This window comes from Ischnura elegans, chromosome 8, assembly GCF_921293095.1.
Source record: "Ischnura elegans chromosome 8, ioIscEleg1.1, whole genome shotgun sequence".
NCBI lineage: Eukaryota > Metazoa > Arthropoda > Insecta > Odonata > Coenagrionidae > Ischnura > Ischnura elegans.
Window position 1 is genome coordinate 64501496 of NC_060253.1, and position 24438 is coordinate 64525933.

General features: G+C 35.9%; 1 protein-coding gene across 7 annotated transcripts in view; it reads left to right on the top strand.

Annotated features, from left to right (window-relative positions):
- The window catches only part of LOC124164308 (neurabin-1), a 253486-nt gene that overhangs the window by 204239 nt on the left and 24809 nt on the right, over positions 1-24438 (top strand). For 6 of the 7 annotated variants that reach the window (XM_046541564.1, XM_046541566.1, XM_046541568.1 and 3 more), the window contains 8 exons: positions 888-1055; positions 2867-3196; positions 4149-4202; positions 5385-5729; positions 7665-7787; positions 9646-9753; positions 17819-18040; positions 21497-21781. In XM_046541564.1, the coding sequence (XP_046397520.1) occupies positions 888-1055; positions 2867-3196; positions 4149-4202; positions 5385-5729; positions 7665-7787; positions 9646-9753; positions 17819-18040; positions 21497-21781 (1635 nt within the window). The remainder of the gene's footprint in view (positions 1-887; positions 1056-2866; positions 3197-4148; positions 4203-5384; positions 5730-7664; positions 7788-9645; positions 9754-17818; positions 18041-21496; positions 21782-24438) is intronic. The other variant, XM_046541569.1, reaches the window with a different exon arrangement.

The window sequence follows — 24438 nt, forward strand, 5'->3', positions numbered from 1 at the left end:
TCGCACCTTTTCCAATACCAAAGAAGTTTCGTTTCTTTCTTCTGTGTTGCACTCGGGTATAGCCGTCGTCGTCTGATTCTCTTCGTGATTGTTCATGGTTTAGGCGCACTATTCCGCAGCTGGTTTGATCAACATGGGTCGTTTTTTTCCTTTTTTGCCGAAGGTTTTGAGTCAGAAACAGTGTTTGCTCCAAACTCAGCCTCTTTTCCATCTCTTTGACGATGTTTTGCCGGCTTAGCTACGTCATGTGAGGCCTCTGTTACGTGATTTGCCACTTTAGCAAAACTTAACTTTTTCACACGATTTTCATTCCCCGCGTGAAACTTAGGGTTATCCTTTAGATTGTTAATCTCTTCTTTTAATAATTCGATGTCGCACGCCATCTTGCTAAGTCGGTTTCCTTCTATAACGCGACATGAAAGACATTTCCAGAATAATCCGGAAATTTCCTCCAGAGCTCTCAAAGCAATTTCTTTCAGGCCCGTACACTTATAATGATAAAATTGCTTGCAATTTTCACAAGGAAGGGCTTTTTCACAATCCTTTAAATGGTTTTTACAAGCGTGACATTCAATGTTTACTTGACCGGCCGCCATGTTGAATGCAAGCAATATTTAAAGTTATATTTTGTTAGTATGATTTCCTTTTTGTGTAAGTAAAATTATTTTAAGTCTGGAAACACAGCATGGAATGAATGTGAAGAATATAAAGATGAATCTGTTAGTTTGATTTATTTCATACATCATTTGTATAAAATGACAACTATTGTTGCGGATTCAAAATTTTTTAATCTGAACATTTTTCCCTTAAAAAACTTGTGATGAATGAATTTTGCCATTCATTGTTTAAGCTGTTATCATCTAAGTTGTCTACTTTTTACTATACAGGTCAATGATCAAATAATTGAAGTTGATGGAAAGTCATTGGTGGGTGTTACCCAAGCATATGCAGCATCTGTTCTTCGCAACACCTCAGGCCTGGTTCATTTCCTCATTGGAAGGGAAAAAGATCCTCAAAATAGTGAAGTAGCTCAACTTATTAGGCAATCATTACAGGTAAGCTATTAATTTATATCTATCTGATGTAAATTTTTGTGTAATGCTAACTTCGGGGTAGTGTCTAAATTTTGTATCTTTAGGGGCCCTTTGGAGACTGGGTTCAAGGCCCTATGTATGTGTACTTTATTTTCATGGAAAGAAAGTAAACATCCTTAGAAAGGACTTCTGCAGGGAAATTGTATCTATATTTTCATGCTTTATAGAACTGACTTCGAATTTGTGTCTCTCCATCCAGTGAAAATAGCAGTCATCAATATTTTTTGTTAACTATTTTACATCCAGTGAGCAGATATACAGGCTCTTGCTGTATGTTTGAAAACTGCCACATTTATTGGCTCAACCTTTTTCACATTTTGTTCTTTGGGTATCGAGATGTGTTACCTAAAAATGTATTGTACAAATACTAATGTATTAAATAAACTAACGTACTAAAAATGATGAAAAATCTGAAATCTTGTAAATCCTCTTAGAACAGCCTTGGCTAGCTTCAGTCATTCCAATCAAAACAGGCGGGCAGAATATAAAAGGTGATAATGTAATATCTGTATACACTTAGTCCTCTACTTACGAATATTAGTCTTACAAAATTTTGGATATATGAACATCTAAAAAATTAAAACGTGCCCCTTTATTTCAAATTTGGCAGCATTGAGGTTGGCCATGGCAATGCAGTGATGTAGAGGAACTCGATTTTTTAGCACAGTCTAAATGAAGTATCAATTAAACCGTTGTGAAGTCAGCAACTGTTCAGTGTTTCGCACATTTTTTCTTTGTGTGGGGAGCAAAATTTTTTCGGCTCCAGCCACTTTACACTTGCAGCTACAGTCCGACAGCCGAGAGTTGTCCGATGACAGGCAGAAGGGTCTAGTTAGGGTTAGGGGGCAAGGTTGCCCGGTAAGAAAGGGAAACGCCCATGTCACGTGCAAACAAAAGGCTTCTGTGAAGAATCCCTTGTTTTGTTGATTCAAGGAAAGGGCTTATTTTAGTGCTTCATATGCATGCGACAACGTTGCACGACTAGGCGAGGGTGTGAGGTGCATTTGGGGGACAGCGATTGGCTGCAAACCATGCTGGAACAGGGTTTTCCACTCCTACTTTTGCGCTGTCATCAGACTACTCTCGCTGGCCGTCACCAGTTGGCCATCAGTTCGTCACCATTGTGACTTAGTACAAAATTGCATTGCATTGTTGCATTCATTAGAATATCTACGTTTTTTTGTTGCCTTGCTTAGGTTTTTTAACTCACACACAAGGCTTCGGAACGCATCTTGTTTGTATGTCGAGGACCTACTGGGTACTGTTCAATTTTCAGTTGTAATTTATGAAGGAAGGTATTTGTGACTGTGATATAAATTTGAATTAAAATGTTTTCTACGCATCGCTAAGGGCGTCGATTATTTACATGAGGTAATTTTGGCGATTTTTAGACCCCAACTTCTGCCATGGTGAAATATCATGAGATTTGGCTCGACCCCTTCCACCTCCATCTAATCTCAAGTGAAAATTTTCAAACTGTGTATTTTCTGTGTAAATGCATCAATCTATGCTTCATTGGGTTGGATTTATTAAAAAAAATGTTTGTCTAGTCATTTTTTATTCAAGATTAGTTAAGACTAGTATTTAAGATTACTGAGATTCTAGAATCACATTTTACTCTGTTTCTTGGAGAAAAAAATTAGGTAATACTTGCCAGGACCCCATGTGAGATTAGGTGAAAATTGGCTTGATCCACTACTCCCCTTAAACGCCTCACATAATTAATGGATGCCCTATAATGCGTTGTTATTTATCCCTGGTTTTGATTGCAGGCCGACAGGGAGAGAGAAGAGCAAAGGCAGCGGATGCAACAGCAGCATATGCAGCAGCAGCAGTTTGAGCAGACTTATGGCAGCACCAGGTACCATCACCACCATCACCATCACCACCACCACCGTCCAGATGAGGAGCCACCAGGTGGTACCAACAACCAGCGGGCACCAGCATCTCCCTCCTCCCCCATGACACCACCCATTGCTCCCGTCCCTGCCAACTCTGCATCGAATTCTCCCAGTTCTCCAAGCCCTCCTGAGGGAACCCATCCTCTATCAGTGAACTCCGATGTGGGAGAAGTGGATACATTGAGGAGGTTACTCAAAGAGGTTTGTGACACTTTAGTCAGGCTTGCAGGAATCACATACATACTAAGAAATTCCTGGCTTGTAAAATTAAATAGTTTTGAAGTTCTAAGAACTTTTCTAGCTGGTTGGGCATTTCAATAGAAATATTTTTTGTTTGCTCTGCTATCATCTATATGATATTCATTCCTGTAGATGATGGTTATTATAGGAGTTGAAAAATTGGACTAGCAATAAAGGATAATGGAAAATTTTATGTGGCGTAATTCTCGCCATTTGCCTGGGGTATTTTTGTTATTAAGAGAATATGTGATGAAATCAATTATTGATGCTATGTATCATGCTTGTATTACTCATAATGTATGGTTTTGAAGCGATTATAATGGAGTCTTGATTATCCGTAATTCAATTGACCGTTTGTTGAATTATCTGCCCATCGCTTCCGTAATCAGTCACCCTAAACTGTGTTCTCTCTTTCACACCCTTCTCTGTTCTCCCTTTTCGATCCTTCCCAACCTCATAGAACTACTTTTTTAATGTAGTGGGTCCAAATAATGCAGAGAAAGTGTGACTTGGAAACCAAAGTAAAAATTCTCGAGAAAATTGTCTTGAATGGATCACCTCTTTGGGGTTACCCCTTCATAACAATAGATAATCAATGCTCTTCTGTATTTTTAAAAATGGTTGACCATGGATTCTCATTATTATGAAGTTCTCAAGACCAAAAATTTGGACGCATGAGTTCATATTAACACATCTCATGTTAACGTTTCTTTTCAGAAACATGAAAGAAACATTATATTATTTTATGAAGTAGTTTTAAAATACTTTGTAGTTTTAATATGTGTCAATTTTGTTGTGCTAGTAATTTAAATATTATTATACATTTTGAATAGTTAAAGATTTGCTGATATGATTGGCAATCAAGTAAAAAATAAATAGATAGTCAGTGCTGATATTTTTTCTCTCATTTCAGAATCAGTACAGGTTGGCAATGGCTGAGGCAGATGTTGTTAGATTAAAATCTAGGGTGAGTGATCCCTTCTCATTTTGATTGTATTCATTTGGTGTTGTGTAGCTCTTTGTTACTTCTTGATTTAGGTGGTGGATTTTAAACTTCCTTCTATTTGAGAAACACTGTTTTTATTCTTAACACTCTTTGTGCTAGTAGCTCTCTCTGTGGGGTACATGTCAGAAATGAGGAGAATAGTTGGAAAAAATGTTGGATATTAAGAGAAAAACCAAGCATAAGTGGTTGAATTGTATATGTACTTGCAGTTTGTTATTTCATTTAATTAATTATATTGATACTCCTTTATTTCTGAGTTAAATCCAATTTCTTAGGCTGGGTTTACTTAGTGGCTGGCTTAAGGCTGGCAATTTTTAGTGGAAGAATTCAGGACTTTCATGTAAAAAAATGCTGCATTTTATTTCATGTATAGTCAGAATGGATACACTTGATTAACGTTACCAGGTGGGTTTGTTACAAAGGAGCCAATTATTTTTTTTTAATTTTGAAATTCACCTGCTTTCATAAAGCATCGTATTCCTGTGGCATTATTTCTCTCATTGTTGCTGCGGCCGCTGTTGTTGTACCCTTAGCCTTTTCCTGCTAAAGGGATGAGAGAATGATGTCACAACAATTGTTTGCCATGAAACACATATTCAGTGAGGTTCCCCTTTCACCAAACTTAAGGTTTAAATCTCTCCAGATGTTTTTTATTTTAATTCAGATTAGTTATATTGGAAAATTGAGTTTTCTACTTAATGGAATTATTGCCAAAAGATTTTTTTAAATCCCCCTTTTAAATTGATGGAAATTTTTGAGGAAATTAGGTGGAAGTGGTTAATGTTTACTTGATGCTATGCTTCACAAAGTAACTTGCTGAAAGTGTGAAAATTTATATCAGAAGATGATTTCAGAAGGTAACTTGCTCAAAAAATTTGACAGTTGAAATCCAGCTAAATCGGAATGCTTGTAACTATTTCTGCCTTTGTTACCATTGCAATGCTGTTTATATTTCATATTTTTTGATTCAATAGTCATTTTTTATATTTTTCTGATTTATTTCGTAGATTTCATTTTGATTATCAAATTGCATCACAAATCAGGAAGTTGTGATTAAAACTTTGTAATTATTTTTATTTCTAATGTGGAACTAGTAATTAATTTCAAAGTGGTTCTGTTGTAATCGGTCAAATTCTTATTCAGATCAATGAATTGGAGCGAACCAATGGGACCAATGCATCACCAGCCAATCAAGTGGCTGAGAACGAGGAGTATGTGGAAAGGTTGCGCCAGATGTCCCTTAGAGTACGGGAAGCAGAGAGAAATTTCCATTCGGCCAGGCAGGAAGTAGTGTCTTACCAGGATATGTTGGAGCAATCACAAGGCCAGTACATTGCTCTTGACAGGAAGTATGGCAAAGCTAAGAGGCTGCTGAGGGAATTCCAGCAGAGAGAAGCAGATCTCCTCCACAGGGAAGAATTCCATTTACAACTTCTTCAGGAGAAAGATACTGAGTACAATGCTTTAGTGAAAGTTCTTAAAGATAGGGTAAGTTTCAAAATGTCTAATAGAGGATAGTGAATGCTTAGCAATATTGGAGATCATAACATTCAATGAGTTGGTCTCTTTGGTGTCATAGTTGAATGAATTTAAAAAATAAGTGAAATGTTTACCTAAAATCAGAAATCATCTCAGGCTTCATCTGTCCAAGCCAATGGTATTTATTACTCACAAATAAGTTAAATTTATTACATAAAACTTATTATATAGACTTGGGTCCTTACCTAGAAAAGTTGAAAATGTAGTCACTCTGGATCTAGCCGTACTTGTGTAAATAATCCTTTTTCTGTGCTCTATGTTAAGCTCAAATGCATTTTAATGAGCTGGCTGCGCTCAAGAAACCAGTGTGTCAATTGTTTGACTCTTAAAAAGTATTCATTTGTGGAATCCTATGCAATTCAAATTAAGTATGGTTTAACTTATTTGACTGAAATTTAGTTGTAAAGCATATTACATAGTTATGTATTTTACATTTAGTGAATACTGTATATGCACTTGTAAGAGTCACACACGTGTAAGAGACGCACCCCTATTTTGGCATTGAAGCTAAAGAAAAAAAATTTTGCGGCATTTTTTTATCCTATTGTACGGTATTGCAGACGTATGCCTGGACTTACGACAGTTATAAAATTTTCCTCTTTTCATACTAAAAATTTATGTGGAATTTTTTCAGCTAAATTTACGTGATATGTATGGTGCTCGGAGATATGTAGGTATTCACTTGTAGTCTTAACCTTATGATGCTTATGAGGGATGGTCGGATTGGATACCTCGTATCCAAATATCCAGGGATAATGCCCTCACCTTATACTCCAGATCCAAATTCGTCGAAGAAATTGAATCTGAAGCCGAAATTTTAAATCAATGCTTTCGCGAATGCAATGTCCCATTAGAAAGAGTTCCGATGCTTGTCCTACTCACGAAAAATTTTGTTTAAACGCTCTTGTAGGAGTATTGCAATAGAATTGCAGTCGTGGAAAATTTTAAGGCAAAACATGACAGGCACATAGCATGAATCTTCCTAACAACAATCGGGGGAATCTCAGTGCCGTAGGATAATAACCACGTCATAGATTTCACGGAACCACACTCAGCCCTCCATCAGCCAATGCCTCTGCTGTTTTTTTCTTGTTCAAGACCCCACAGACCATAAATCACTTGCCTCAAAGGAAAATATCAAGTTACATGGGAACAATCGAAACGTGTTTCATCCCTACCCCATCTCATCAACTGACCTTTTTTGGTCTACGAGGCTCAAAGCAAAAAACCCCACACGATCTTTTCCATGTTCACCTCTGAGGCACTGATGTGACAGCGCAATGCTTACAAGTAAGAAAAGCAAACAGGAGCATTTTAAAAATTCCTCACTAAGGGAGAAACTCCCCTGCCTGCCGCTTGTTTTTGACCTAGGGTTTCATGACTAATTCACGCTGAAAACCAAGGCCACTCAGTTCCCCTTGGACTTGCGACCGGTGAAGGGGAGGGGGAAGATAAGTTTGTGTAAGAGATTCACCACCATTTTCGGCTGTAATTTCTGGGAAAAAAGGTGTGCCTTTTACACTCACTTTTATGGTAAGACCTGTTAATCATTTTTGGGAACCATATCATCTCTAATCCATGATGCTTCCTTAAATCCTTAAATAATCATGGTAAAATGCATAAGTTCTGAGTGTGTCAAGATTTTTGGACCTTCCTTGTTTTCATTCACATCCTTTTTACTTCTTTTCAAACATAACAATTATTGTAAGACAGGCATTGTTAAATGACATTCACTGCAGCAACACTGCAGCAAGTGTTTCATGGGAAGAACATGCAAATGTAGAAGTCTCTCTTGATCTACAATGTTTGGTTGGAAATCAACTTTTGTGTACCTATTTACCTGCAATTTGTAGTTAATAATTTTGAATTTGTGTTATTTTATAGGTTATTCAATTGGAGCAGGAACTTCAAGAAACTCAAAGGTCAGCTGGACTGCCTGTTCATCTTCCATATGACAGCACAAGTTTAAGGCAATTGACGCCACAGCTCAGTCGGAAGCATAACCAGGTAAAGTCATCTCTTTTGTTTAAAATATTTCTTTAAAAATTTGTCTGAGTAAAACTTTAGATAGATTAAGAAGTCTACGTCTGCCTAAAATCGTGGCTGTGAATTCCAACCTTAATATTTACCTTTTTAAACAACTCGTTTTGCTTATTTTGTTATCTACTACATTCATTTATTGGGAATTTATGTCTTAATAATGCATGGTAGAACCGCGGATTTAAGAACCTGTGTCACAAAATGACACCAATTTTCTCACTAATCACTAGTCCTGACTGTACATGAAGTGAAATTGAGTTAAAAAACTTCCAAATCATGATATCTCCATTTTACCAATTTAAATAGTATGTTACTGGTGCCCAGGTGATTCTGCCTGCATTTTAAAAAGCCAGATTGTTGGCCTATTGTCCATGGCAATTGAGGGAGGTGCCCAATCATATGTTTGAAAAGAGCATGGCAGGATTTTCTGTCAGAGTGCAAAACTTGGCTTCAGCTTCCCCTTGGTTGAGTTCCTATCCTTAAAGCAGAAAATTGTGTAATTGATAAGTTCTTAATGTTTGGGAAGGTAGTTAAATACTTAAACTTCTTCGTTAAAACTTTTGCAAGCACTTGTCATTATGAATAAAAACTTTTGGGCTATGTTGCCGCGTCAATTCTTGGGTGGCCCCAATGTTTCCCGACCGATGCTAGTCGCTTTCTAGGGATCGGTTGGGAAACGTTGGGGCCACCCAAGAATTGACGTGGCGAGATAGCCCAAAAGTTTTTATTCATACTCAAACTTCATCCATGAAATTATTTTGGTAGATGGTAATGGTAAAAACTTGAGTTTTAGAGCAATCATTTTCCAAAATTTAGTGAAAGCATTAAAAAACAGATACAAAAGCCTTTGTGAACAAAAATTTTTGGACATAGAGCACAGAAGAAAGCAAAATCTTGGAATGCTGTGGTTGGGTTGGCATGGTTGTTAGTGTGTTGGCTTGAGAAACCATGGCTGTGTGGGTCTGGTTACTAATCCAGATTGTGGTGGAGGTTTTTCAGGGACTGCCCAATCCCTGCTTGAGTGCTATGTGGAGGGCATTTTAAGTACATAACTCCATGAGTTGGATGAGACAAAAAGCCGTGATCCCCTCAGCTTCTTTCATTACGAGCAGGCTAATACTGATGCTGGGCTTCTCTCTACCCTTCCTTCCCTACCCTTGCCTTGTGGCACAAATGATCTCAGCTGTCAGTCCCCTTGTCCGAATACCATACTAGGAAAATTCTAATTACATGTTACTTTTGGATTAAATAAAATTTGAATGCATTTGAACTTCAAATGTTGAAGTTAAATAGAAAGTCATTAATTCCAGATCCATATTTTTTCACTAATAGTATTTTTAGAGCCATGGGGTTTAAAAGCCTAGTAATTGATGTTACATTCGTATTGAATGATGGTTGAGGACGGTAGTGGATACAGGAAAAACTCAAGGGGGGGGGGGGGGGGGGGCACAAAATGTATATTGTATTGTCTTTAGTTTTATTGTAATAAAAGATGATCAAGTCACTGGCAAAGTATAAGAAAATTTTTTAAAAAGTGATTATACACATGTAAAAGACAATGCCATCTTATGGTGTAAAAAAAGTTAGAATTGTGGTTTTGCAATGTTCGGCAATACGGGCGGACCCGCAAGGGGGGGGGGGGTGCACTCCTGTGCCCCCAATCTGTAACCGCCACTGGATGAGGAATGGATTAATTTAGCTCCTGTTATTCTTTAAACACACTGAAGTCTCCTGATAGTAATTTTGGGTTTTATAATTACCTGTGGGTAAATCTTTTAAGGTATTAAAACCAGTCGCGTAATGAATTGGGAATTTTATTTTCCAGGTTCCTGTGAAGCCCTTGTTGCAGCAGCTTGAGACAGAACTGTCGGACACTGAGATATCTGATATCAGCCCGGAGGATACCGACAAGACTGCCACTGTTGAAAGAAAGGTTCTTACACTTTTTCTCTATCCATCCACTTAATTTAGCTCTAAATGTTCCCTGTTCTCACATATTTTACATTAGGATCAATTTAAGTATAGCATAAGATGTAAAATTAAAGTGTCGCTCTTAGGAAGATTTACTTTGATTTTTAATGAGCACGATCAGGGTTTCACAACATAGTCATATCTTCAGGTGACTGAATATGTATATTTTTGTAGTCATCTAACAATTAGGCCCTGATGGAATGGAATGGGAAGAGATAGGAGTTGGCATGTGGTGTAATGAGATGTAGTGGAAGAGGGGGAAGGGGCAAATGGAGCAGTCAAATGGACTACGGGCACATTTCCATCCCTTGGGTGATTTCTGTTGTCACTTCGGGTTGCATTTTAATTGATTTTCAAAAATGTCCGCTGCACGGTGATGAGTGCAATGGGATCCAATTTTTTTTTGCCAATATTATGCATTGTAATGCTTTTATTTGCGAGAAAGAACATTGAAAAGTAATGAATGTGATATATCATATCATCATGTGTATACAATTCGGTTAATACCCTTAATTATGCCTTATTTCCCCAAGAAACTTTTTTTTTCACCTTGTCCATTAGCAACATGAATGGTGACTTTTGTAAACCCATTTTAATGCGCGGTGGTTGACAACACATTTAGAAGCCGACTGGAGGATCTTTTTGTAATATTTGTGGGAGCAGTAATGGACGATTGGGGGATTTTCCAGGGTAGATGAGTCTCCGAGCACTGGGGGGTTGAGTGAGTTAGGAGAATGGGAAGGAAGGACTGAGGAGGAGTTAAGGTTAAGTGAGTGCAGAAGGAGAAAGGAAGGATGTCTGGCTGATGATGTTGATTTAGATGAGACTTATAATTAATTAATTAAATAATTATAAGAGAGATTTATAGACATGTACGCGGATGTTACTCCCAAGCTTCCAGCACATGCAAGACAATATGTTTTTAAGTTGCCATAATGTTTGATCAAAAGTTAGAAATGAAGTATCAGAGGCTTTTGGGAGCAGCTGTATATTAAGCTTTGCCAAGCGTGCTTTTGCAGCCGTTGCAGGGCACATCATCAGGCATTGAATAAGAATTGGAAGGTGGATTTCATCAATATACTTGTCGACCCATTTTTATTCATTGCCTGATGATACATCCTGCAATTAGCGGGAAAGCTTTCTTGACTAAGGTTTCAGGACTAAGGTTTACAGGAGATTCATCAGTATCGCAGGCTCCTGAAGGCCTGCGATACTGATGAATCTCCTGTAAAATCTCACGTTTCAAGTTAGTAATTAAGCTTTGCCTGCTATGCCACTTGCTCTCAAAATATTACATGTCCTGAAACAATTAAACGGATAACTTTGGGCTTTACTATGTGATACGTTTTATCTACAAAATAAATTTTTAATATTACTCTAAGGTTCACTCCAAGTTTAATGGGCACATCCTGAGTTTTGTTGTTTAGTTAGATCTATATGTGGTTGATCCAGTATACAACTGTATTTGTAAAGCAATCTAGGGAAAAATGAATAAGGTGAGAAGAGATTTGAGTTGGAATGGGGTAGGATGAGAATGGGTATGGGGGACAAAAAGTATTTTCTACATTTGGCAAGTGGTGTCTACGATCCAAATAATTTTCTGTGGCAAATTTCTATCATGTATCTCTCCAATGGGCAGTAACTTAATTTACTTATTTATTATATAGTCATCAAATTGCATTTATCAAGTCACTTCTCTGAAATTTATTGTTCTTATTTCTGATGTTTAAATGAATTTAATTCTTTTCCAGGCTTGATGTTGTGGTAGTTTGTATGTAAAATATTCTCCAAGTAGGCTTGGAATTTGTGTTTCTAAGTTTTGTACCTGAAAAATTAAGTATTATAGTGTGCTAATTTCATGTGGTCAGAGGGAATTAGTGTAGACGAGATATTTTGGAATACGTATGTAAGAAATTTTGTGTGTTTTTATGCCAATAGTGTAGTTCTGTATTTAGATGGCCCAGCCCAAAGTCAGTAGTGGCTTAAGTGATGTAGCCTTGGTTGAAAAATAATTATTTAGATGTTAGATATTCCTACTTTGTGTTTGTAACTTTTATTCTAATTTCTGACCCTTAATATCAGGAAATTTTGTGCAAACATATTCTTGTTGCCGAGTCATTACTGATATCCTTGACTAAAGTTTTGTTTTATATTTTTGTTCCATTGAAAATGTAAATCTGTGGTGAAAGTGACAGTGTGAATGCTTGTTGAATCCTTTTGTGATGTATATTTGGATTGAATGGATATTACAAATATGAATTTCAAAACTTGTTATCTATATGTTTTTTTCCACTCCTTGAGACTGATCTTTTGCTCTTGCTTATGACATTTCTGGATAAACTTTGTTTGTCTTTCTAAATGTTTCTTGTTCATTCAGTTCATACTTGTTTTGGGTCACAAAAACAGAAGAATTTTATTCTATGACTAATTCCTTAGTATGTATTTTTGTAAATTAAAATTATTGTGCTCAAGTTCAAAAGACTTGTCATAGGTTCATACATTTAAAAAAGCATCAATTTTTAAGTGTAAATTTATAATAAAGTTGGCAAATCACATTTACCTGAATTTTTAGACTTAGCTAAGTCATTAGGATTGCAAATATAGTAATGAGAGATAAGTGATTACAGTGGAACTTGTTTAGTACGTTTCTGAAGGGACCACAAAAAATGAACGTACTAACCAGGAAAACGTGCTAACGAGGAAAGTAAATAATAGCAGTCGGGGTAATTGCAATCTGTGGAAAAGTCGTCATAATTACAATTACTATCGGTAGTTCTCGTAGGATCGCCTTCCTGAACTCTTTTCACCTTTAAAATCACGAAAATGAGCGCTACATTGAAAAACAATACCATGTGAATAAAAATCACAATGTTTCATAGGTTTCCGGAAGACAATCACGTGAAAACGGCGTCTATCTCCCATGATTTATCCTATTTATATTTATAGAAAGAGGAAAGTAAAGCTAAGTCATTTCTTCTTTCTCACAGCATACTCGGAGAATATAACAACAACCCTGATTATGTCCACTGGTTGTTTTTAAACATCATAAAAATGGGACAAAATTGTATTAACCTTAAATTACGGCAACTACCTTACACATTCGCGTCTGGAATAAAACCATATCGATTGCTATATCGATCGATATATCGATTAATAACACGCAAGATTATTAGATTACGACGTAATTACAAGAAGATTTTGTATTATACAGTTGAAATTTACTTTAGAAATTTGTATAATGTCGTCTGCTTACGTGCCGAGATAACGTATTTTTAAGCTAAGCTTCGCGTGGAGATCCAGAGCATCGTCTGCTCCCGCAGCAGTAGTCAAATACGCTAGACCTAATCTAGACCATTTAAAAGGAGGCAGTATAATACTAATTGTAGAATGTTATCTCATTTATTTCTACTGTTCCTTGGAAGGAGAAGCAATGCAATGCTTCCATAGCCTTGACGTCGAGTTTATGGAGTACGTGCAGTGCTGCTTTAGATAAATTGGGAATTGGATAAGACTCATTTCTTCATCATGATAACTCGTGCAATAGCAACAATTGCCCACTCGCGAAATTTATGCGCAGTGGGCACTCCAGAGGCAACAGGAGGTGAGGAGCTCGGGGTGGGGAAAATTGGGGCTTCTCATTGGCGGCAGTTTTCCATAGTCAGACATTCCTGATAAATGGCCGCATTTTATTATTCATCACTCATGAGAATTAAGAAATGCATTTGGATAAATCACGGTCGAAGAAAGAGATGTGGAGCGAATGCAAGAATGTCAATAGCTAATAATAATAAGTTATATCATGAATTTGGAGGTTTACGACCCTTAAGAAGATACTGGAGAACGAATTGCGGGTTGCGTCACGGCAAGCAATTGAGCGTACTAACCAGGAAAGCGCAATTTTTTCGAACGTACTAACCAAATACTTTTACCTGTATTTTGTTCGGATTGTACCGGGACCGAGAGAAATCGCCGTACTAAGGAGGAAAACGTACTAACGAGGAACGTACTAACCAAGTTCCACTGTATTAGTAATAATTTCATGAGTGTAACTTCTCAGATTTTCATGCCTTATTTGCTAACTGTATGATAACCTTTTTAATTAAACCCAAGTACACTTTTTGAAATGTGTCCAGAAAAACAATACCAATCACAAGTAGTAGTTTATTATCACTCTGTACTATTTTCTTAAGGATTATTTTGAATTTTACACCAAATGAGAGAGTTTTATATATTTTACTAATTGTGAATCTCAGATAGAAAAAAATTAACTTCATAACTAATGGAAAAAGTATTAATTTGAGAATAGAAAATGGATGTTCATTATGTAAAGTTGTTTGAAGTATTGTCCCTAAAAACACTTTCCTATCTTAAGCTGGATCTTGTAATTACAAATTACAATTTTCTTGACGATCAGTTTTGATTTCGTCCTATTTTGGGGTGGTCTTAGGGAGAAAGTTATATAATTTTTCCTTTATCGAAGAAGAATGAAAAAACTTTTATAAATCAATGCAAAAGAGTACAGTTTGTCCTCGTTGAATGTCACTTATCGTTCTTGAAAAATTTGATATAAAGTAAAATGACTTTAATGAAGCTTTAAATCTAATTGGAAACATCCCATACAGCATATAGAGTAGCAAATTGTTGTACAGGATGTATAAAATGCAAAAATTATCTCGCGAAGGGACCAGCATAACGATACCTCCACTGCAAAAGCACTCAAAAATTGCCCACCAGATCAAATCCGCTCATCTAGTAGCCCAACGATATTCCGCCTTCCTCCGAAGATCATTCCGCCTGTCAGACCCCTAGTTCACACCCTCCCCCAGAAAAAAATCCAGGATCCGCCTCTGCTAGTGAACCATAGAACTCAAAATTGCAACATGTTGCCAGCATTGGGAATCTCAAACACTTGAGAGTATAAGATGACTCAGAATTAAGCTAATAAAGTATTGAAGATTTTTGTTAAAAATATGCTTTTTCAGCATATATATATTGTTCATGAAAAATTTTAAATTATTTTACAGCTAAAGCCACACTCTTCCATGATGTCCAAATTCTTATCTTTCTTCTTAAACTTAGCACATCCTTGCATTCTCTTGGGTCTCTTGTCTTGAATACCATGCAATAGAGTAATGTGAGCCACTGTAGATATGTAAAATGCCAAACGGAATTGGTGCACGATTTAGCTCAATAATTTTATTTAATTGTACGAAGAACAAACTCAACCAAAATATTCTGAAGTCCACTGCTGACATTTCGATGAATATCTAGAACTTGAACACAGGTTAAATTCACTTTTGTAAAAATTCGTTATTGCAGGTATTACACACTTGAGTAACAATAAGCACAGTTAATATTCTAGAAAACAAGCATGGTCAAACGATTCAGTATCAAAATTGCTGTGAAAGTAGGAGCGAAATTCGAGGGAAACCTCTTTTATGAAGTGAAAAAAATATTCTATACCATCAAAAGTTAAGGTGATTATGATACCTTGATATTGAGTACAATTGGATGAAGCTAGCAGCTGGATACCAGAAAGTTTATATGAATAATTTGGGTGGCCGTAATTGAAAAAAAATGAAAGAATCAATATGCTTGAAATTTTACTGTGAAACAAAAAAAATAGTTCATATTCAGTGTAGCACCTATAAATTAAGTTAATTTGCTTACATTATATGCATTGCATTTTCGAATTAAATTTTTCTCATTTTAAATATTGGCTGCCGGCCATTGTGGCCAATATTTACACCTTGTATAAATGTGTAAAAAGGGATAATTTTGGACTGAGTGGATTCACCTGATTTTGGCCTAATATACATGAGAATATTTATGCTCAGTGCTGTATGGGAATGTGTATAGTTGATATAATGTATACAATCAAATTAAAATTTCTTGCCTCTACAGGTTATAAGATGTTTTTCCTAATAATTAGGTTTTTTGGGTTAAGGTTGTAATGGTTGACTATGTTATACCAAATAAGGTGATATTAATTGAGGATATTCTGTGTTTAAATTGTGTGGACAAAGAGAATTATTTTTTTGCTGTAAGCTCAATAGCAAAAATATTAGCTTTGATGATTGTTAAATATTTTTGGAATTCTTGTTGCACCAGACACTCATTATTTTCACACACTTTGGGAGCTGCAACTGAATCTGTAACATTCTTTATTTTCAAAAATTAGAGCAGTGATTCACTTCATGTAGTTGAAATGATTGCCTTTTTGGTTGGTTGCTCTTGTATGAAACAACATGTTATTGAGTACTGAAAATATCTTTGAGTAGGAGTTGTATGTATCATGCCCTGTAGTGTACAAAATTAGTAGATAAATATTTTTTGGTAGGGTTCACTGTTTTGCATTAAGAGTTGATTGCTGTTCTGATCCAGTATAGCATAATAGCAACTGTTTACATTTTTTTCACATCAGCAAACTCTCAAACTTATATCCCTTTTACATTGTTTGATCTTGATGTGGAATGAGGCAGATTGAAGAAACACTTCATTTGTGATGGGAGGAGTATTTCCAAATTTCATAAGTGTAAAAAGTTTTTTATGCATAACTTTTTTCCTAAAATCCTTAGTTATTTTGCACTAGCACTGGTGAATATTAATTTGAGTGAGAAGGTTACTGAGGAGGATTATAATGATTCAATTACGAGAAAAATCATTAAATAAAAGTTACATGCATTCAATATAGAGAAAGGTGCATCAAATTAAAAAAACCTATAAGTTGAACATAGAGAATTTTGTGTGGTAGAAAACTATAATGAAACGAGTATGCTATTAAATGATTCTGTGAAAATTAGTTTTCAGGTTGGGAGTATCTGCTTATTGCTAAACATTTTGGAGTGAAATAAAAAACTACATTGAGAGAGCATTTTCTGGAAAATACTCTTTAATTTTCCTTCTGCTATTTTTGTCTTGATTTAGACAGTGATTTTCTTTTTCAGTGCTTGGTTTAGACTGATTGAAAAGCTACTGCTTTCATTGACTTCCTTTTTTCTATCAATATCATCTAATGTAGTCCTGCTAAATATCCTAATAATAGAGATTTGAATGTCTCTATGTCTGAAAAAAATTCATTGCTCTGAAATATTTCCTGCCTTATTCTTGACAATCATTCATATTATCTGCATATGGATATTTAATTTTGTTCAGGCTTTAAGATGACTGTGGACAAATATAAATAAGGGGACAATTTAATGTGAATCATGATAATTGCCCATATACATTTTGTTTTTTGTGCTCAAGAATACACATTTTGCTTCATCTTGTTGATGTCATGCCTTCATGAACACTACCTTCTTGGAATATTTTGTGTACAATGATTTGGAAACATTCTTCTCTTATCCGATCAGGTGTGACATATTGGCAAATATCATGATAATTTATGGTGACTGAGACTTGGTTAGCTTCAAAATTTTTTGGCATTTAACGTTCGAAGTTGCCTGGGAAAATGTTTCTGAAAAAATGGATTTAAATGGTATGATTTGTTTCTAATCTACCTATGTCCACAAATGGCGAAAGAATCTTAGATTTTGCGTGGAGAAACAAAATATATGTTGCTTGAAAGTTTCAACCAATGCCAACCGGGGATGTACTGATTTTTTGTTCCTGGTTCAAGTGGAACATTAAGAAAACCTTATCTCACTCAGAGAAATTTCAATCTATATGAAGTGAGGAAACAGGAAATAAAATAAATTTATTTAAGAATTGCTCTTCACAAATTATTTTTGCCATGCCGGAATCAGTATGTCATCAGCAGACCTCAAGAATCAATGGCAAACATCATTTTCATCGCTTCAATGTTTCCAAATTGCATTATGAAATTGGGGTCTGTGAAATCCTTATGCACCTTCACATCACTCCTTGTTCCAGTCACAATAAATCATCAGAGTTGTTTGCTGATTAACGTCATTTCCTCCTAATGTACACTGCCTCAGTGTTTTCGCATGACACACACTTTTTTTTTTGGGAATACACACACATAATGGACTTCCTCTTGCATGGCTTGGAATGGCTTTGCATAGATGCCAGTGAAAGAAGAGTTGGACCGTGCCGTTCCCCCCCACGAACTCCTCGACGTGTCTGCCTCAAAGGCAAAGGCCGACCTGGCGACTAGGGGTGGTCTCGCTGGGAGGCAACTCCCATCATCCGCCCCTGCTTCCGCGGCCACGGCGTCCTCGCCCAACTCTTCCAATGTGCCCACCGCCCACAAGGGAAGCAGCGGCATGATGAGCAACTGCAGTTCTGTGAGCATATTCACGTGGTGTAACATACTAGTCTAGGGCAGTGGGGTGATTGAGCGAGTGGGTTGCGGTTTTCCACTTTATTTACTCACTTTATTTGTTACTAATCACTGTGGGTGTGCTTTGGTGGAGGTTGGCATATTTGTCCTCGAGAGGTCATTCTTCTTGAATCCATGGAGGGAGCACTTTACCAACATACTTTCATGACTTAAAAGTCAGATGCATTCATGTACTTTGTCTTTGACCATTATTCCTCAGTTCTGTGATCAGTATTTGTGCCCTCATTTTTCAATTTTTTGTCTTTGGGAATATTTTATTTATTATCTACCTGTGGCCAATTTAATTACGTTATGATGAAGTACTTAATTTACCGAAGTAAAGTGATTCATAATATCATAATACTCTTTACTGAATGTAGGTAATTCATTAAAGGAAGTGGTAAGAATGGTGAGATGGAATTTCATGGTGTGGAGTTTGTTTAATCTGTAGGCTTAGGCTTGTTCTATGGGTACTCAAATAAAGTTGTGGATAGTCAGCTCAATGGTTTTTCAATAGCTGATGTTAATTTGATTGCTAATGGCCAAGTGATTATCTTTAGTCATTGACAGTGGTCACTGCTAGTTTTTGATGGAGTGATTGCAGATGAAAACTTGACTGCCAATGGAAATCAAGAGTATTTGTTATTGTTTATGAAAATGTCATGTTTAAGCCAGACGGCTATAATTCAAGCATTGGTGTTTTTCCCAAGTCTTCTACTCTAGTGACTATAATAAATTATTTACTCTTAAGAAGTAAAATTTTATTTTACTGAGAGCTTTAATTAGCTCTGTGGAGGGAGCAATTATTATTATCAAGCATTATTAGCTTCGAAAGTATAAACTATCGATTATTTTTAGTTGAATATCAAAATTTTTAGATTCAGTGCATGGATATAACTGACCCATAATTTAAATTAAATCTTAAAGTTATGGTTAAGGTAAATGCTATATTTTTCATTTTTGAGGAATTATTTCCTATAAAGAACTCACACAAGTGGGGCCTTAAAAGAGACAATAAGTGCCAATCTCTATGTTTAGGAGTAGTTGCATGCAATGCTTGCCTGCCACTTTGTCCTCTTCCTGCTCTTGGAATTTTCCTGGTGCATATGCATGAGTAGAAAACTATTAGTCTTTCAGGTCTAACATTTGGTGGTATCTTTGCATGAACTAGCTTAGTGTAGTAATGGGGAAGTATGATTGATTGTGGATGTGGTTTGGCTCTAATTTAGCTGGGGATTTCTTTTTACTGTGGTCCCTTTAGGAAAATTTGTAGTGTATAACTTGTCTATTTATGAAAGAATTTTAAAGGAATATCTTAAGTTTTAAATTTTGTACCAATTTTCTCTCAATACTTAACAGATATTAGGGGTTATTATATCTGCTGTATATCCTTTGAAAGATCTGCTGAGTCCTTGTTTTCATATGGTATTCTTCAAATAATTTAATTTAATCTAAGAATAATGGTTTAAAAATTAATAACTATAGTTACTGACAAATGGCTGTACATAATTAACCTGAGTATTCAGGGACATTTATTGATTGATCACCCTATGCTAATTTATATTTTAATCACTAAAGTAATGCCTTCTTAATATGTATCCTTGTGAGGGCATATGGTGTAAGGGAGGGTCTTATCATGCTTTATTTAAAATTCAAAATACATGAATATGTTATTTCTTGATTTATAATATTTTGTTAATTTTTATGCTATAGTTTTTCAGTGGAAACTTTAATTTACAAAGTCTAAGTGACCCAAAATTTCAGACTCTGTGAACCAAATCAAATGGTTTTTATAAAAGGATTTTGTATTCCTATTTTATAAGTTACATGAATTTGCCTCTGTGCAGATATGTGATTGATTAATCACACCACTAACTTTCTATAGCCAGTATTTGAGAAAAAATGGGTAAAATATGAATATACACAAGGAAATTACAAAGTTCATCTCATTGAAAGTCATTAGTGTGCATGTCTATGATGGAATTTTTAACTGTCCATCTGAGGCATTGACAAACGAAGCTAATTGTAATACAACATAGAGATGACTATCTGTCATTTAATTAACTGACCATGGGATTATCAACATCGTATCATTCAACCAATATACCAGTGCTTACCTGTCTCCCTAGCTGCCACTCTACTCATTCACTGAGACTAACAGGATCCTTTCATGATACAGAAGAACTTCATTTTGCTGACGCTTTAGTTCTTATGCAGCAGGAAAATAAATTGCGTCTCTTGAACTGTAACCTCAGGCTGGAGCCTCCTATGATTCACCTTGCCATTGTCACTCTTTATTACTCATTATGAATTTATCCTTGTCATCTTGAAATTTTCAAGGTGTGCATGTTTTAAAAAAGTAGTACATCGCGGAAAAGTCAAAATACAGGCTGTTCAGTGGCAATTGTGTGTCCTCTTATTGATTATTCCAAGTCCACTTTTAGTATAAGATTAGTTTCTTCCTGAAATAGCATCCATTTAAAAATTGCCAACTGTTTCTGAGAAGTCCCTGTGAAAGAGAGAATGAGTGACATTCGATATTGCGGAGAACTAGATGTCTAAGTTTAATGTGGATAGATTCAGTAGCAGCCCATTCTCATATTACTTAAGAAAAGGCATCTGCGTAGAAATTGGAGTGGCTGAAAACCTTGACTTGTTAATTTGTGTCGACTGCTCGCAATACATATGCTCAGGAGGCCACTAGCCCTGGGGCACCTTTCCTCTAACACTCCGTTGTTTGATTCAGTTACATAATGTCTGCCACCAAATCACTTTGAAGAAACACATTGATTGCTTTTGCCGAAAAGTTGTAAAATTTTTGCTAAAGATCTGGTGGATTTCTGGAACAAATGCCCATGGAGATGTAGCCATAATAACAATGTCAGTTTCAGAGAAAGGCAAAATGGCTATAAATTAATCTCTGTAAAAACAAAATTTATAGCTTACGTAATGAAATTTATGGTTTTCTTCAAATTGACAACTAATTTGCAGTGTAGGAAACCAGAATACCACCAAAGCACCCTCGAAGCAAATTTCTTTGATTGCTAAGGAGCAAATTGTTACATTCTTGGTGGATGTGATGACTTTCTTTGCTTAGCTGTGATTTTAACGAATGCTCTCTGTGTTGTTGATTTGGGAGTACATATAGCAGATTTGATGATTGATAAAAAGCAGTGGTAATAATTATACGTAAACGCTAGTTCTTGTTGAAATTAGAAAACAGTGGGGAATTGTGGCTTATGAATATGGTCGATTACTATGACGATGACTGAATAAAACACCATTATAATATATCCAGATAGTCACTTTGCTGATCCAGCTATGAGCTTTTTTGTTCACTAAAATTAATTTGCCTGCATCTATTTATGATTACTTAGGACTGATGAATACAACCCTTAATTTGGCTCTTCACATGTTACAGGATCATGGCTTGGATGATAGTTACCACTCCAGTGTTGATGGAGAACAGCCAGTTGAGAATAAAGTGTTGTCTCCTGCTGCAGCTCAACCAGTAATTACATCTGAGTCTCAACCAGTAGTTTCAGAATCGCATACTGGTGCCACTCTAGTTGTCCAGACAGCTAGACCTACCACTCTTCTATCCAATTCAGTGCCTAACAATCACCTTTCTTCATTTCAACCCATGGCAAATAACTCCTCTGTCCACCATTCTGTCTCGCAATCAGCTCAGAATAATTATCCTCAGGTAAGCCTTTTTCATTCAGTTTTTTCTCCATAATCAACGTGATTGTGAATATATCAAGATTGAGCATTTTTCATATTTTGTATCATCAGTATCAGTTTCATTACAAGTAAAATTCTGTTTACAATTTTAAAATTGTTGTTAGTATTATTTTTAGCGTAATCTTAAGAGTAATGGGTGGCAAAACTTTATTTCTTATGTATGAATAGTGATGTATAAACTGAGTGTAGATTGTGGATCATATTTGCTCAGTAAAGACCCATTGCCTTGTTCACTTAATTAGACAATCATTCTGTGCATGTAGTAGTATTGACTATTTAAAATTAAGTAAAGGTAATTGTAATGCAACTTTCAATCTGTAGGTGGTACCCATTTAGTGATTCTCCTTTGTTATTTAATTTCATTTATGACTGACTCTTCTCACTCTTGTGTGAATTCATTATTGGTGATGTACTTAAACGTGAGTCAAATATTCTTTTTAACCAACTATATAGAGATATTTGAGATGTCTTGATGATGAGATTGAATTTAAAGTGAAAGTATCCAAGCCAAATTTCAAGTCAGTTCCTCAAATTGTTGGTTGCCGTATGTGGAGAATAATTTAATTAAAATAAGACAAAATAATTACATAAGTGTTGTAAGATCATTTAATACTGAGAAAAGCTACTTTCTTAATGAAGAGTCAGTCAATGAATAAATCTTAGGATATTGGTTTCCCTTTTCTTAGTACATATTTAACTGTTCACATATCTCAAGTCTCTGTCATTTAGAGATTTTTCAAATCTTCGTTTTTAAGAGGGGTCATTCTTTGATAACTCTTTGCAAAAAAGTAACATTTTTGACTCAATCTTTTGCCAATTTTTCAACTTTAGGATATTTACGCACCATTATAATTTCTTAAATATTAATGAAATGTGGAGATTTCCAACCATCAGTAAGAGAGTTACAGGATACCAAATTTTATGAAATCTAAGTGAGTTGTATCTCTAGATAAATGACTCTAACTTCATTTTTAATATATCCACATAATTTAGCATACGTTATTGATTAGGTGATAGATAGACCTTTAAAATGAAATCAAGTATGAAATGCTTGTAAGTCAGACAGACAAGGTCATTAACTTAATATGTACATCTTGAATACAGTGGAATCTTGTTTTAGTGAGTAGAGCATATAGGGAGAATCTCGTTTTAACGACTGATATGCAGTGTACCACCAAACAGCCTATGAATAACATGTAACAAAATATAGACATAGCAAGGCCTAGAAACTCCTGCCACAGTATGCTGAGCTCGGTATTAGGAGGTATATCTCTTCAGAGCGGTGCTTACGTAGATATCTTGTAAATAAATGATGACACCCATTTTACCAGTGATGAAAGAAATAGTTTCTCTAAAAACAGTTTTACGGCATTTATTTCAACAGCCAATAAGGCCAGCGTAGCTTTATGTGAGGAGAAGACTCGGTCAGCTTGCAAGGCTGCCTGTCACCGATCAGGGGGCAGCGTCAAGAGCTTGCCAACGCTTGTTGGACTGATTGGCTTCGCGTTGAGCCAATCTACGGTAATTGAGATTGAAGTTAGGTAAAAGACAGCTTTATCAATGTATCAAGAGAAACTTAGAAGTTCATTAATTTTTAGCCATGTTCGAGATACCTGTTTAAATTAGGGAGTCACAGTGGGGAACTATCAAACTCTTGGAGGAATGTGCTTGATTGCTATGAAAACCATTTCTGTGTGATGATTTTACTCTCGAGGCACTTTTTCTGAAGAAGATAAATGAATAACTCGATTCACCTCAGGTTGGTAGCTCGATAATGATAGTTTGGTTTGGTAAGGGAATATTTGCCTATTGATACATCATCCCACCATATTCCATTCTTGAAGAGGACAGATTGTTAATTAAAGGTTGCAGTTACTGTGGAGGAAGTATGCATGCTGCCATAATTTTAATTAGAACTCTTAAATTAATTGGGGCAAATCTACTTGTCAGGGAGTTCACTGTTTCCCCCAATTTGTTGATCTGTTAACATGATTATAGATTTATACATTGCAGAACTGTGGGGAAGGTACTCCTCAATAGTCTCTTTGTTAAATCCAAAAATGGCACCTTTTCATTGAGAATGTATGGATTTCTGCAACTGTAATAATGATGTGAGCATGGGTTTTGGTCGAAGCCGCAGCCTAAAAAAATTATATTGAAGGTTTTTAAGGGTAGGTGGTATTATTAGGGAGAAGGGGAGGTTCATTTGGAGGGAAACACCTAAGTACAACTCCTGAGAATTTCAGGGGGTATGACCCCCCCCCAAAAAAAACCTTCCTCCCCCTACTAGCTATGGCCTTGATTTTTCTGGCAGTATCCTTTGCATCTGGAACTCAAGGATGACTGGAATTCCTTAAAACATGATTCCTGCCACTGAATTCTGTCACAATAGAACAAGAATCAGTAATGTCAGGTGGATTTAGTACATAGTTATGAGGTTTAGAAGCTGACTTTGAAATGTAGGAATTTATGGTGTAGCTTAATCCATTAGGTGTGTTAGCAAAGATGTTGAATGGTTAATGGCTGAAGTTTGAGAAAACTAGGATCAGTGTAGCAATTTATGTGCTTATTACTGGATAATGTGGGTTATAGCAAAAACAAAAAAAAATCATAACATTG